Raw genomic sequence first — 15,795 nt, 5'->3', positions numbered from 1 at the left:
AAGGGGAAAGATCAAATATTATTTTTAAAAATCAGAAACTTTGTTACACCTTGCTACTTTCTTTTTAGCTGGGTAGAAGTATACTACAACAAACATTCAAAAGTGAAATTAAGTGAGCAAGCCATTTTTTCAGTTGTGAAATAATTACGGTAAGTTTTTAAAGCTGAAATATCCAAGGGTTGACTCTCGAGAAAAATATAGAACAGTAATGTAGTAAGTGCACCTTGTATACCCACTAAAATACTACTAATGGAAAGCAAATCAGTATGCAGCAATTCCAGAAATTTCTAGAATGCACTTTCTTCATTTTTCTTCTCTGATTGTACAGAATTTACTCCCTCCTAAGTAAACCAGTGTATTGGTGCTGCTGTGCTACTACTGTATTCCCACTTCCCATTCATATTTTTATATATACATTAAACTTGCTGTTCAAGAACAAGCTCTTTTGACCGACTTAACAGTGTTTGAAAGAAAACCATGGCCTTTCAACTGTTAAATTTTAGACCCACACACATCAGAAAGCCTGACGGTTGGTGAATAATAAGAGACAGAATTTTGAAATGTCTAAAGGAAATGCACTTCAGGCATCCCCTTGCCACATCTGAGATTTTCCATAAATTCATTTTATAGAGGACTCTCAATCACTTGCTGAAGCTGCAATCCTGTAACTAGTTGCATGTGCTTAAGCTCACTAAGTGAAATATATCATGTTAGTGGCAACTATGTGTCATCAAAGTGAATGAGACCACCATTTATTTGTGCACATTAATCCCATTAACTTTGATGGAGATAAGTCTACATTGCACACTTGCAACATAAAAAATTAAATGTTAATGCTTCCCCAACATACTTACAGCTACAGCATATTTTTTCCATAACACTCCTAAGCCAGGATGGGAAAACCTGTGGCCTTCCATGAATATTGGCCATGCTGGCTGGGGTGGATTAAGTTGAATGGCATCTAGAAGGTCACAGGTTTCTCAGCCCTGTCCTAATCCTTTACTATTTTCATTTTACAAACAGAGCATTGCAAACATCTTTTCAACACATCACACAAGGGCAAGAATACAAAGTGAATAACTTTGTATTTTTATTTTCTGAGTAGGGAAAAATGAAGAGTCATAACACAATTCCTCAAGAGAAAGGATTTCTACAAGGAACAGAAAAGATGTACTTAACTCTTAGTTCACACCACATTAAATTATAAAATCACCCATGCCTTCCCAACTTTACAGCTCTTGCTCATTTATACATGCATTTTGCGTAAAGGATGTTGACAATTATCCTCCTTTGCACACAATGAAAAACCACCGAAGTATTTCCAAACTAAGAAGAAAAATATCAAACCACCAGACTGTTTATCAACCCTATAATCCAAGCCAATTTTAAGCTAACAGTGGCCATGATTCTCATCCAAAGAATCCTGGGAACCGTAGCTCTGTGCTATAAATCCCCCACAAAAATATTTCCAAAAATACTGGAATTCCCAAGCTTATGTGATAGAAGCCAGAGATGTTAACTGAATTTTCAGGATTTAGATATCCAGTGCAGATATCCATATGGTCAGAGAAAGAGTAGTTACATTCTGGTTTGTCTCACAAGCCATCTCATAATATATTAAAAGCTACCTTTTAAACTGGGGCATGGGATATTGCTGTGCCAGAAAGTCCAATATCACCCGCCCCTGCACAATCCCTTGCAAATGGAAAACACTTTGGGCCATGGCCACAAGTCTGGTTGTGCGTTTGTTAGAAGTTACAGTGGTTTTTTATATTCCGCCTCAAGCATCCTGTTCTGTGTGGCATGATCAATTTTAGAATTCCCTATTTACATCACATATTTCATTTCTTGACCAAATTAAGCAGCAAAACTATATATTTGAAATCATTTATTTATGAAAGTTGTATTTGTATGTTTTATATATAAGCAGTGCATGAAATAACAAAAGATTTAGTCCCTGAATGAGAAAAGCAAAAAGGGTGTTTGAATGGATTAATATAGTTGAATGAACCAAGGCAGTTTTACCTTCGGTTAATTTCCCATATAAAAAATAAACCTTCCCTTACTTGGGACATTTTATCATAGCATTGCTTAGAGGTTTCCTGTGTGATTATAACTGCAGAAAGTGTGAGCATATTTTCAGAATATAAACATTAATACAAACTTCGTATTTGTGGACCAGGTAAAACTTGCATGTTGAGTAAACACTGGCTTCAATAGCTAAGCACTTCAGATTTCTTTTCAGTATCTCTTCTGTATTATAAGTCGTTTACTGTTTCAAGTTTATTTTCATTAGATGAAGCAGTAATAATGCACATAAAATAGAAATAAGCAAAGAGGCAAAAGTGCAACATCAGTATCAAGATAAATATTCTATCTTTACGGAGCAAATACTATGGCTGCTTAGTAAAAAATAGCACTGTAGATCTGATGAATATGCTGTTTAAGTGGATGACAGTTTAATCAAAGTGATGCATGAAGACTTGCATAAAAGTGAAACACTAAGGATTTCCCATTTCAGGAAGTCAAAAAGAAACCGTTACTATATCGCTGAAAATCTGATGAAACTTCTGTTAAATTCCATTAATCCAACATGCTTAGAAAGTGTTAATAGCCAGCACTGATAACCAACTGTTATTTTTCAAAATCTTCCTGCACAAAAAGCAATTCCTTATTAGCCTGCTGCAGTTTCTTAAAATACTTGCATACTACTGCCTTTGCAATGTAAAGCACACGATGGTACTTTACCAGCTCAAAATTAAACATGCAATCACTAGCCAACAGGGCAATGAAAAAGCTGTGCTGGCTCAGTCCGCCATGCATTGCTGCATCACCTTTGCTTTAGATTCATCTTATACTATATAGCACTTTGCCCTATCATTCTTTAAATGTACAACTTTTAAAGAGATCTCAATAAATATACGTGGGTTTTTGAGAAACCTGAAAATCTAAATGGAAGCAAAGTGTTCAGATCTAAGGGAATGCTTCTTGATGCTGGAACCAACACACTACATTTGTCAGATTTTCTTTTCACATATTAATCTTTGAAACATAATGATTTCACATGGGCTGGAGGATTAAGACTTTAACAGAAATAAAATTACAAAAAAAGAACCCACATCTACAGCAGATATTCATCCCAGTGCATATTCTAATAACTAATTTACAGGTAACTGAGAGCTAACCTGGGCAGCAAAATGGCATATTAAAAGCTATTGTCTATCACACACTTGCTATCATGCAATGAGTAAGATATAATCTTTGAAACATACAAGATTCAATTACTAATCTTATGTGGCCCAGCCAACAAACATTACATTTGCACAGTAATCTCTTGTATTTTATCAGTTGTTAACTATTCATGAATGATCCATTGGCTCAGATGTATTAGTGATTTCTGCATCTTGACTATCCATCTCTTCAGGCTCTTCCACAGAATTTCCCTTCTGTGCCTTTGATCTTGTGGAGAATGTTGTTCCCACTGCATTTGACATATTACTGTCAGTTGTTTCTGCATTCAGATGTCCGCTGCCACTTGATAAAGAAAAGGATTCAGACAAACCAGTCTGAGGGCTCCTTGTTTTAATAGATGAACTTGCGGCTTCCAGTTTCCTTTGAGAGAAGTCTTGTGTCGCCGACTGCTCTGTATTCTGATCCCGCATGTGTCTGTCCATTGAAGCCTGAATCGAAGAAACCATTTCCTGCAATTTTTTCCGTTGTGCCTCAATCAAATTAGGATCAAGCTGCCTGCTGTCTCTCATGGTTCCTACTCCAGGAGCTATCCGTATTAGCTCACTGTTTCCAGAATCACCTGTGTACACTGAAGACTCAGATTTAGCAGAACTTGGACTGAAGTCTGTGCTTGTGCTTTGCTTTCTTAACAGTGGAGCTTCCCTAGCTCTTTGATGAAGTGATTGGCTACCAGCTGCACTTCCTAATGAATGGCCTTTCCCTTGAAACGCTGTTATATTGTGAAGTTGCTCTGACTTCTTTTTAACTACGCCACCGCTACCTAACTTTAGGAGTCCATGTGAAGGACTTGCTTCCCGGCTTCTTGAAGAAGCCTCTGCTCGCACTTGGCTTAGGGCCTCCTTAACCAAGTCTTCAACATCGGCGCCCACAGGAAAATGCCCAGCAACATCCACACAAAGTTCCACTCTATCTTCTGCTGCATTGTACACAAAGGTCTTACCAGGCAAGTGTGGAAAAGTACAATGCCTACCATCAGCCAGACCTATAGAAAGGGGAAAGAGATATTTTTAAGTTTATATATTGCTTCTTAATGATGGCTGTGAAGCAGATAACAAAGCATACCAGGGTCACATTATAAGCACAAAAGGTTGTATCCAACTATGTTCAACTCAGTGTAGCCCCACTGAAATTACTGGACCTAGTTAGTCAGTCATGTCAATTAATTTCATTGAGTCACCCTCTGATTCGGACACAACCCATATAGCACTAAAAAAATCCAAAAACTAAGGAAAAAACAAAAACGTAAGAGCAGAATTGTTGGGTCAGACCCCAAAGGACCATCTAATCCTGCGTCATTTTTTCCACAATGGCCAACCAGATGTTTTTAGGAAATCCAGAAGCAGGACATGAATGTAACAGACTCTACCCAATGGCACATTGGCATACTGCTCCTGCTCCTGGATGTTACATATAAACATCACAACTGGTAGATAAAATATATATTTCTTAAGTTAAACACACAGCTGCTACATCAAAAATCAAGTTCTGGAAAAGCAAATGCCCTCTGGAATGGAACTATAGAGCAGATTTCTAAAAGTGACATTAAAAGGGACATTAAAAGGCAGGCTTGTTTGGGCAGTAAACGCCATAACAAAAGACTTAAGCAGTAAATACTACTTTTATCCTTTCTCTTTAGTACTTTCTCATTATCTTCAGCAAAAGGTTGAAAAACTTGAATTGGAACTATTCAAATGTAATCAGATAGTCTGCATAGGTCAATTATACATTTGTCCCTACACTAGATACAATCGTTACCTGCTCTTCTGATTTAGAGCACATTTGTAAGAAAAACAAGAGTCTGAAGTTTAAATAATGACTATACAGGAGAAAGCAGTCGTTAGATACATCCACTGAAATGTAATAAAAGATTGCCATGTATATTACATTCCATTATTTCCATTTTAATTTTGCAAAATATCTTCTGCAAGTCATCAGGTACCTCAGGTAACCAAAGCGGCAGAATTTGGTAAGGTAAAGGGACCCCTGACTGTTAGGTCCAGTCGCAAATGACTCTGGGGTTGCGGCACTCATCTCGCTTTACTGGCCGAGGGAGCCAGTGTACAGCTTCCGGGTCATGTGGCCAGCATGACTAAGCTGCTTCTGGAGAACCAGAGCAGCGCACGGAAACGCCGTTTACCTTCCCGCTGGAGCAGTACCTATTTATCTACTTGCACTTTGACATGCTTTCAAACTGCTAGGTTGGCAGGAGGCAGAATTTGGTAGAAACAACAGCAGTGAAGAACTGCTGGCCCATGGGCTTAACTAGGCTTGCCAGGCCCCTGAATGTGGCCTGCAAGGCCGTTTTAGACAAACCACACCCAACTGTCACTCAATTGGTATATGACATCAAATAGCAAGATTTGTTATCTCCAAGCCTAGATCCTAACACTGTGATGCTTAGTACTAAGATTGAAGATAAACCTTTGCCTGCTTTTTATAGTAAATTGTCAAAGTGCAGACACATTTTTTTTATCTTGTGGTTGTGCTTGTGTCTATTTTTAAAGTTGTTTTGTTAATAGCGTTTTATAGAAGATGGTTGCTTTTACTCATGATTTGTTAATTATTTTATATGATTTATGTTTTAATTGTGATGTTCTATTATGTTATTGCTATTTATTGTATGTAAGCCACTTTGTGATGTGTGAGTAAAAAGCAGGAGAGAAATATAATAAATTTAATAATAAATTAAATTATCTCTGATCTTAACACTATTGGACCACAGCACAAAGACTGGAGATAAGATTCTGCTTGAAGCTGGAAGTTTGAATCACCTGACATCCTATGGCATCAGGTGATTGACAGGTTGGACGTCCACCCACCTATCAAAATGACATATGGAGGGTGGGCAGGTTCCATTTGTCCACGCCTGAGATAAAGCACACAGGAAAGTAGAAAACCAGAAAGAAGGAGAGTGGCTTAGAGGTGTACAATTGCCAATACTGAAACGAAACGGAAATCAGTGGGCACTGACTATTATTAGCATCTTTTAATGAACTTTTAGATGTCATAGTGCAGACTGGGACAAGTTGTCAGAACAAAGATAATTATCTAATGTTTTTTCAACAATAAAGCAATCCTGTTCTCATTCAAGGTACGCAATGTCAAGCTTGGCAGAAAAGATGGAACACTGAAAGGATTCTAACATCTTTACTGTTGTTAGCCGCTCTGAGCCCAGCTTCGGCTGGGGAGAGAGGGATATAAATAAAAATTTTTATTATTATTATTATTATTATTATTATTATTATTAAACTTGTATAGAAAACAAAATGATCAATCTGAGGGCAAAGAAAACGCTGAACTCATGTGGTAATTGCAGCCTCCAAAGTGTGTCTGCAGATGTGTAATAGGCATGCATGCTGATTAACATATTACATTGTACAGTAAGCCTGCAATTTATGCGCGTTCAGCATTATGGGCTTGGGGGGGAAATAAAAAATAAAGTAAAAGGCAGTGGAAAGGGGTGGATACACACAGAGAATGAATTCTGAGGCTTTGTCACAACTCTGACTTGATGAAAGGAAAATCATAATATAAACAAAGACTTTAAACTGTAATGTGAACAAGCATTGCACCGGTGCATAGTGATAAAAAATTCCTGCAGCAGTCTTTCTCCATAGCTGTGCTGCAGACAAAACAATCGAGATCCTGCCTTTTTGTATCCTCTGAACTCAAGTCTGAGGTTGTTTCTTTCAAACAAAACACATGTAGTAACCTAAAAATAAACCTTGGGTTACCACTTGTGTTTTGTTTGGAGGAAACAAACCATGAGCCCATATTCAGAAGACATGACAAGCTAGGCTCTGGCTTGTTTTGTCAGTGGCACAGCAGCAGCAGGTGAGAAGTGCCCTGGGAATTCTGCTCATTCACATTATAGTTTAAAATAAACGATGGTTTAACTTAATGTGATGTGCAAACTGAGCCACTGTATGTCATTCTGGAAAGTTCTCTGAACTACAGAAGTCAAAGGGTGGAGTGGAATGACCTGCTGCACAATGACACCAGCAAATGCAGCTAGTTAGATTGAAGCTCTGTGTTTCAGGATTAATTGTATCACATTCTCCTTTTCAGTTCTTGACTTTGGCTTATAACACGGATTTTGTTCCTCAATCAAGAAAATGAGCCTGCACACAATTTAGTTCAAGAAGACAAGAAAAACAATTGTGACAACAGTACCACTAATTTAGAAGGCCTTACAGACCTTTACCCACTCTGTCAATTTCCTTTAAAGCCTGAAGCAATATACATTTCTCTCTACTATAGCAAGTGTGTGCCGCAACCACATCAATGGCTTTGTATCTGTAGCATTCTAAAGCATCCTCCTCTGTTTGAGCTGCTCTGTGTCATTCTGATTTGATTTGCTATTCAGGCCGAATCTGATCCGTTAAACCTGAAACTGTTTTATTCCCATAACTATAAAGGGGAATCTAAAAAATAGCTGTATTTTTCCCCCTTTTCACATAGGTGGGTATAATTTGCAGGCAAAGGAGTTCATCCAGAGTGGCTTAAGCTTGCCAAAGTTCAGGCAGATCCAACCAGTGGACTTCGTGCCAGGAAACATTTAAGTTGTTGAGGTTTTTTAAGAGGAAGTGTTTTATTTTCTAGCAGAATTGCATACAAATTGTATGTATGTTCTCTCCTTTTGAGGGAGTGAAATTGTGATTAAAAGCTAGACTTGTCCGTCAAAACAGAAGATCCTCCCACCTCTCCATCATCTCCCCTCTTGAGCTCTGGGTGTTTCCTCAGTCAGTTTAGTTTCGATTTTGAGAAAAGAAAACAAGCAAGGAGATGTTGTGCATGGTATTGAACGTTCTGGAAAAATGAAAGTAACAGAGCTACTTGCAGTATGAGAACTCCCTGATCTGCCTTGACACAACTTGTTAATGGCAAAATCAAACTAGAGAACAACAGAGTCTGCCTGAATCAACCTGATTTGCCTTCTCATTTGGGGTACACATGGCATGGTTGCAACACCCTCCCCACTATATGTATACATATGTACACGAAATCAAAGCTTCACAATAATTTCCCTTAAAAACCATGATATACACAAGCACATAGTTAGAAATTATACCCATTGTTTTCTTCATTATATTGTAGAACACACCACCCTGATGGAACAAGTGAGGAAGTCCTTTTGCATAAGACCAGACATCTTCTCCTGTGGAACAGGAAAAAAAGGGTTAGTTAACTAGCATAATTATAATTGGTGGAAAAATATTAACTACATTTATATATAAATACAAATGCCTGTTCCCAGCATGTCACTAAAGTCCTCCAACTTTCTATCACATTCTAGCATAACCAAGGTATCAAGACCGCAGTTGAGTTCTACCATCTTCTAGAGGAGTCAGGATAGTGTTACTTCAGCTATACTGTAACATGTGAAGACACACAAAATTTTATTTAAAGATAAAAGTTTTCAGGTCCCACTTGCAATATTACAATGAAGGCAAATGGAAAGCATGCTAGAGATATGAAGGTCCAGAGAAAGAGGGGGGGGGGTAGACGCTTCCCCTGGTTCCCGCCTCCCTTCCCCGGTCATCACATCTCACTGGGAGTCACTCTTTTAGTTTCCCTGGGAACCTAAGGGCCATTTCACACATGACAAAGTATTAGCAACACAGCATTTAGCTACACACATTTTACTTGGAGGAATACAAGACAACCTTGATTTTAAGCATCAATGACAGAGAATAGTACTCTGCCAATATATCTTAATGGAAAACTCAACCTACATTTACTTAACTCTCGGAACCGGGGCTTGTTCTAACTGTGGCAGTTAATAAACCAGGATTTTAAGAAGTGGTTTGATATCCTATTTGTTTTAGCCAATCACAGACAGAGAACCATGACTTGTTCTGTTTGGACACTATGAGGAACTGTTGTTAATTCAAAAGGGAAAACTTTTAATCTCCTCTTTGCATGCAGAGGGAGGGGAGTTGAAGAATGCAGTCCCAAGGGTCAAGCGAGCATTTTTTCATAACAACAATTCATGCTTGTTTGAAGGTTACAGTCCTCCAAGTATGAGAGAGTTCTCCCATAGAAATCATAGGCAATTGCTACAAAGGTTCAAGCTTCACCCTGACTACTCTTTACGCAGTATGTGTGCTTGTCTTGTTTAATCCTAAAACACCTACCCTCCCATCTCCTTTCTGCCATGCAATGTTTCCTCCCAACCAGCCCCCTTGCATGAACATGAGGTAACCCACAGCTTTGTTTCAGACCCCCCCCCCCCGGTCCTAAATACAGTGGTACCTCGGTTTATGAACTTAAACAGTTCCGGAAGTCCATTCTTAAACTCAAACCGTTCTTAAATGGAGGCGTGCTTTCCCTAATGAGGCCTCCCGCTGCCAGTGTCCTTCCACCGTTTGGATTCCGTTCTTAGACTGAGGTAAAGTTCACAAACCAGGACACTACTTCCAGTTTTCGGAGTTCGTAAACCGAGTCATTCGTAAACAGGACTGTTCTTAAACCGAGGTACCACTGTATTCTTTTCTTAAAAGGTTTCCTGACATGCATGCAGCCACAATCTCTTTTGGATACTACCTTTATACTTCATACTCAGATGAGAACAAGAACTACCCTACTAGGAAAGACGTGGTTGCTAAGAAATGGTTACAGCTGAAGAGATATTTTTCTCTGAATAACAAAAGTCATATGACCACAACACTTCATAAGGTTTGTTCTCAGTTAAAAAAAGTAAAGTTGCCAGTTTCACTTTTGTTTCATAGTATCTACTCAGTTTTGTTGCCAATAATTCACTATTAAGCTTTCGGTTCATAAAATTACACACAGAAACTTCCATTTTCTTTTGAACAGTCATTTCCATCATTTTATTTTTAGTGCCTTAACACACAAGCCTAATTTTCAAAGCAGCACAGATAATGCAAATGCGAGTGCCAAAAACATTCATGACATTGTGCAAATGTTACACCATTCTGCAATTATCACAAGGGTTTTATATGGGGGGGGGGGGAGCTTTTTAAAAAAATGCCTCAGCTGGTTGGAAACCAAGCAATACTTTTGATGTCATGCACCCTGCAAGTGAATGGCAAAGACTGCAATACGTTGATTTTATTTGCAACACTGCCAATTAATTTGGTTTAAAAGGTTTCTTAAAATATAACCTTCCATAGATCTGGCTGAGTAGCAGAAATACATATATTATATATACTCTCTGGACAAGCAGTTCGGCTTTTAAGTTTGTTTTACTTCACCAAAACCCTGTTAAGCTTTAAATTAAGACAGTAAGTAAGATGAGGTGTTGCAGTAAATATTTCACAGCTTCATAAATATGCTTTAAGTATAGTATTTATAGCAAAGTAAGCAAATGAGGAATCAAATGAGAATCCAGACACAAAAAAAACTCTAGCTAGTTATTAGAATAATAAATTTCTTCATGAGGAAAAATTAGGAATACTGAGAAAAGTCCATTTATCAGAGCACAACATTACACAAATGAAGACATAAGATAAAGCTGGGAGAGGAGAAAAGTGGCTTTCAAATACCCCTAAAACAAAGGTTGGGGAATCTGCTGTTTTCTAAATGTTGCTGAACTATCATTCCCATCACTGGCCACATTGGCAGAGGCAAGTCTAAAGGGCCACAAGTTCTCACCCCTGGCTGAAACAGTAGTTACAGGTACTTTTTTTAAAAAAGTAGTTTCATTATTTTCAAAAGGAGGAACAGTTGTGCAGCAATAAAACTACTAGCACATTTCCAAAGCTTAGCAGTGTTTGGTATGGTTTCAAATTAGAGGACTGACCGTGTGTTAAGATTCCTGCATTGCAGGGGGTTGGGCTAGATGACCCTTGGGATCCTTTCTAGCTATGATTCTATGAATTATGACACCAACTTGTATTTATCTAATAGTTGGTCAGATCATGTATGGATTTCTAGCTTTATAAAATTCAGAGTTAGACATATCTCTACTCTTTGAAAAGTGAAAAAAAGTGTTTTCCTTACCCATAAATGTTGCTAGAAGACACAGAGAGTACATTTCCTTGTCGATTTGTTCTTGGATTTCCTTGGAAGCAATTTTACTAGTAACAGCAACATCATCAAGTTTCACAGCATGGGCCGAGTGAACTGAAGCGGTCAGGCTGCTCTCCTCCTTGCCTTTGAGAATCTCTATAGTTACTCTGTCACCATGCAGTAGAGGAACAGGTTCATTTTCCTGCCCTTCTTTGGGTGGCAAAAGCTCTTTGGGAGGAAAGCCAACTCGAATACATTGCAAATGGGGAGGAATATTAAATTCTCTAGCGATGCTTTCTTGCAGTTCTAGAAATGTGGTTGTGGATTTCAAAGTGAGCATGGCCTGCCGCCCATCATTTGTTGTTATGCGTATTTTCTTCTCTTTTGTAGATGTTGGGGAATAAGGAGTCTTTGTAGGTGTAGCAGGTGCAGAAGATGGCCCATCAGGAACAGCACCTGGGGAAGATGTTCTAGGTGGCACTTTTTGTGCTTGTTTCAATTTTTCTGTTTTGCGTTTCTGCATTATAGGTGCCTGTTCTGCAATGTTTTGCTGAATAGTTCTTTCAGTTTTACTCATATTTAGCTCTTCCCTGTGCAATGTTTTTGTTTTCTGACCAGTAAGAATTATTTTGGTTGGAAGTTGAGATTCCAAGTCTTGTCCTTGCTGCACATCATCAACTCTTCGGGCATGAGCCCCATCAATGTTTACAGGTGTATAATCATCAGGGTTCTTTTTGGCTGTCTGATGTAGAATGGTATTGACAACTTTCTGGACAAGAATCTCACTGCCAAATTCTCCAGGAAAATGCTTGGTAACAAGTTTCATTGCAACATCATACACATTGCTGTTTAGAGAAGGATCACTTTCATACTGAAACCAGTATACCGTCTCTCTCACCACTCTCCCACCCCACTCTAGAGTAATTGGGAAAGCTTCAGGGAGATTGTCATACTCCTTATCTTCCCAATAATGCTTGAATCCACAACCACATTTACCACCTGTCGATCTGGTATTAGTTCTGTCCCCATCCAAATACACAACAGAACCATCATTTCTGACACGACGCACCAATGTTCCATGGCACCAGTTACAGACAGTCAAATTACTCAAGTTATAATCAGGTACAAGTACATCCTTAACTGGATTATAGGCACATACCAAATTGTTAAGAGGGAAACTATAATTTTTATCAGGCCTTAGCTGGCCATGGGTACTTTTTGCCAAATTATACAGTTTCCCTCCGGGAGCCAACCACTCAGGAGCAACATGAAGTTCTGAAAGGGCACCACAAATGAGACACTTGTGAAGGCGGTTGTCCACCACTGCCTTTTTAGCAGCTGCTGTGACATCTTCAGGCTGAACTCCTATTACACCAGTCCTTCTATAGAAATACTGATGTACATCAGCTACTAAACTGGGATGAATGCCATGCTTATCCATGAAAACCTCTTCCATGGCAGCAACCAACCTCATCAAATATTTGTCTTGCAAACTTCTGTCACCCCCAATCACACAACTACCATCATCTTCCAATTTGATGTATTTTTTAATAAGGTCCTGAGGTACTCCCCAAGCTTTAGGAAGTAATTTCATAGGCAATTGAGGCAAAGCAGCACCTTTTATCCCAACCAGAGGAATATAATGGTTACGGCCAGAACTACTCCAGGCAATACAGAGAGGTTTGTTCAACATGCCATCTTTTCCCATGCATTTTTCTTCTGGTATCAATCCAGGTAGAAAAGTGGCAGAGTAGTCTCCTGAACTACGCATTCCGCTCAGGGAATCCAAGAGGATGATGGGCCGGTGCAGCACATTGGCCAATCCAAATATGTGGATGTTTCGAAGGCCCATTGGTACACCCTCTGGGGGAACAAACAAAGGATCACATTCGTTTATGATGTCTTCCCATTCTGCCGCATCAATGAAGTCATGAAAGAGAGCTTTGTAGCGGCTGAGATTCTCCCTAAAGTGCTTCTTGAGATTCTCCCGCAAAGCGTGCCAGAACAGCTCCCTGCCCACCAGCGCCCGGGAGATTGCGTGCACCAAGCAATGGCCATCCCCATCCACGTGGACCGGGATGAGGCACTCCTGGCTGTTGTTGGCCTTCTTGATATCCTCCAAGGTGTCGTGCAAGTAGAGAAGGCTGCCGGAGCGGTCTTTGCCATACCCTACCGTGTCGACATGCTCAGGCTCAATGAGGAAGGCACGGTCGCCCAGAAGAGCGCAGTCAAAGATATCCCCCTGGTTCATCTCAGTCAGGAGCTTGGCCTTGCCCGTCTGCTTGTCCATGCCATAGCGGGCCAAGATGGGAGACAGCAGCTTGCAGTGGTAGTTGGACAGGCCCATGACTTTCACCAACTCGGTGTTCTTCCTGGGGGGCCCCGCCCCGCTCACCCCCAGCAGCGCGTTCCGCAGCAAGTTGTGCAGCACCAAGTCCGGGTCCGTCACCTCCTCCACCGCCAGCAGTTGCCGCTGCTCATGGCGCTGCCCGCAGTCCGTGCACTCGATGCTCCCGCTGCTCAGAGGCCCGTGCGCCGGGAAGAACAGCCGCGCCTGGCACTTGGGATCCGGGCAAGTCCCCGAGAAGATCCTCCGGTCCCTCTTCTTCGAGACCGGCGCGGCCACCGGCTGCTGCTCCTGCTGAGGCGGATGTTGCTGAGGCGGCTGAGACATCGCTCCGCGCCTCCTCCTCCTCTTCCTCTCGCCTGCCTGCGGCCGCTCTCCTTCCCCGCTCCCTTCGGCTCGCGGCCCCTCACAGCTTCATGCCCCGCTCTCCCCTCCCCACCGTAACGGACGGAGCCTGACAGAAGCCGCCCTTCGTCCTGACGCGGCGCACCAGCCCTAACAGTGAACGCGGAAGCCTCCGGCACCAACACTGACTGCCGCTTCACTGCCCTGGCCGTTGCCCGCAACGTAACGGCCTTTCCCCTCCCCTCCTTCCATGCACACGGCGCAAGCGCGGCGGGCTGAGGCACACGGTAAATGTAGTATCCTCCGCCCAGGAAGTCAGGTCTTGTAGAATAGGGATCCCGGTGATTAAAAGACTACCGGTACCAACATGCAACGCGGTACAGGAAAAACCGAGAGCCATGAAGAAGGATGTTTTTGCACAAGGACGACCGGGAAATGTAGTGTTTTCTGTCGCGGAGGGACGAGCGCGATCAAATAGACAGGGGCGCGAAAGCGACTACATTTCCCAGAATGCTTCACGACTTGCTCTCGTGGTTTATGGCGTCAGGGAGTTGACGAGGGGTAGGTTGAGGGAGAGAGTTGTTGAGGCGCTTAATGTGACTTATGTAGCTCAGTTCGATGCGATCGATAGGTATTTCTCCGGGGCAAGTAGACTGCAGCTTTCGACTAAACAAATCCCGTCGCCTCTTGGATTTGCTGTTCTCTTAGCCCGCAAGCTATACCTTATGGATACTAAGTCTGAGTAATTGAAATCACTACATATTCTTCCCCCTAGTGGGAGCCCTTCAAGATCAGGCCAAAGGTCCATCTAGCACTCTGCTCTTACAGTGGCGAGCTAGAGTATTATGATTATATATTTGTTTATGCCCTGCATTTTTCCTTGATGGGACTCAAGGTGGCTTACAGATAAAAATATGAACTTCTGAAAACATAGGGGGAAATTTAAAAAGCAATTAAACATTGATAAAATTTAATCTATACACATATAGATGGTCATGGCAAGGCCTCAGGGAGGACCAGAGTGCATCAACATTATCCCCACTTGTGTTGCCCAACAATATATTTGTCAGAGGCATGCTACCTCTGACACAGTAGTCCCACTGGGAGTGAGATTATAGTTTAGCCATTTGCTGTGAGCAGTAGTTATTTTTGTTTGACCTGAGTATTTCAATATTTAGCTTCATTGGAAGGCCCCAGGTTCTAGTGTGAGAGAGAAACTTTGCTCTGTCCACTTTTTGCACATCATGCACAATCATATTTACCTTTTATATAATTTATATCCCAGAAATGAGATTGTGTGAGACTATTAAGAATGGGGGCAGGGGGGAATACCTATGCTGTCTGCAGGCAGAAATAACAGAAAGCAAAAAGTACTCAGAGATTAGGGCTGTTCTAATAATTGCTAGTGGTGTAAAAGTTGAATGGAGAAGAATGCTAAATGTTAGTGCTTAATTCCATGCAAGTGTTTAATGTGAGATGAGTGCTCTTCATGTAGGCAGATTTGTTAAGTGTCCACACAGTGGAGCTAACATTGAAACATTTATATTCCCACCACTTTAATCCAGATTTACCCTTTCCAGTTAAAAAAAATGTGCTGCCATTTACCCTTTTGTGAGATCTTAACAACCAATTTATAATATCCCCATTAGGAAGCACCGAAATCTCATATATTATTATAGTGTTGCTTTATTATATAATTGTATTTTATTAAAGATTAAATGTGCTTTTTTGCATAGGCAAAATGTTCCCTTTTGCATTCATTCTCCACTAGTGAATTCCTTTAAAACAAGCATTGCCAAACCATGCAAACTATATAAAGGATTCATTTCAACAGTAGAAGAAGAGTTTGGATTTGATATCCCGCTTTTATCACTACC

The 15,795-nt window shown here is 40.7% G+C and overlaps 1 protein-coding gene across 1 annotated transcript; it reads right to left on the bottom strand.

Moving 5' to 3' along the window:
- Positions 1–1,875: 1,875 nt before the first annotated feature.
- VCPIP1 (valosin containing protein interacting protein 1) lies at positions 1,876–14,093 on the bottom strand. Its single transcript, XM_081014364.1, has 3 exons — positions 11,218–14,093; positions 8,324–8,410; positions 1,876–4,234 (listed from the first exon to the last, which is right to left on the bottom strand). Exons 1-3 carry the CDS (start codon positions 13,898–13,900, stop codon positions 3,360–3,362), a joined length of 3,645 nt encoding a protein of 1,214 aa, XP_080870490.1. The 5' UTR covers positions 13,901–14,093; the 3' UTR covers positions 1,876–3,359.
- Between the last annotated feature and the right edge of the window lie 1,702 nt (positions 14,094–15,795).

This window comes from Podarcis pityusensis (assembly GCF_964106645.2).
Source record: "Podarcis pityusensis genome assembly, chromosome: 7".
NCBI lineage: Eukaryota > Metazoa > Chordata > Lepidosauria > Squamata > Lacertidae > Podarcis > Podarcis pityusensis.
The sequence above is the reverse complement of the archived record's forward strand: the minus strand, read 5'-3'. Positions and strand labels throughout refer to the sequence as shown.

What these genes read in the sequence shown, in the direction of transcription:
- VCPIP1 (XM_081014364.1), bottom strand. Translation starts at nt 13,900, where the DNA reads ATGTCTCAGCCGCCTCAGCAACATCCGCCTCAGCAGGAGCAGCAGCCG. An exon ending in TCTTCTAGCAACATTTATGG is followed by an intron (nt 8,411 to 11,217) that starts GTAAGGAAAACA and finishes CCTGTTCCACAG; the next exon opens with GAGAAGATGTCTGGTCTTAT. An exon ending in TATAATGAAGAAAACAATGG is followed by an intron (nt 4,235 to 8,323) that starts GTATAATTTCTA and finishes CCCTTTCTATAG; the next exon opens with GTCTGGCTGATGGTAGGCAT.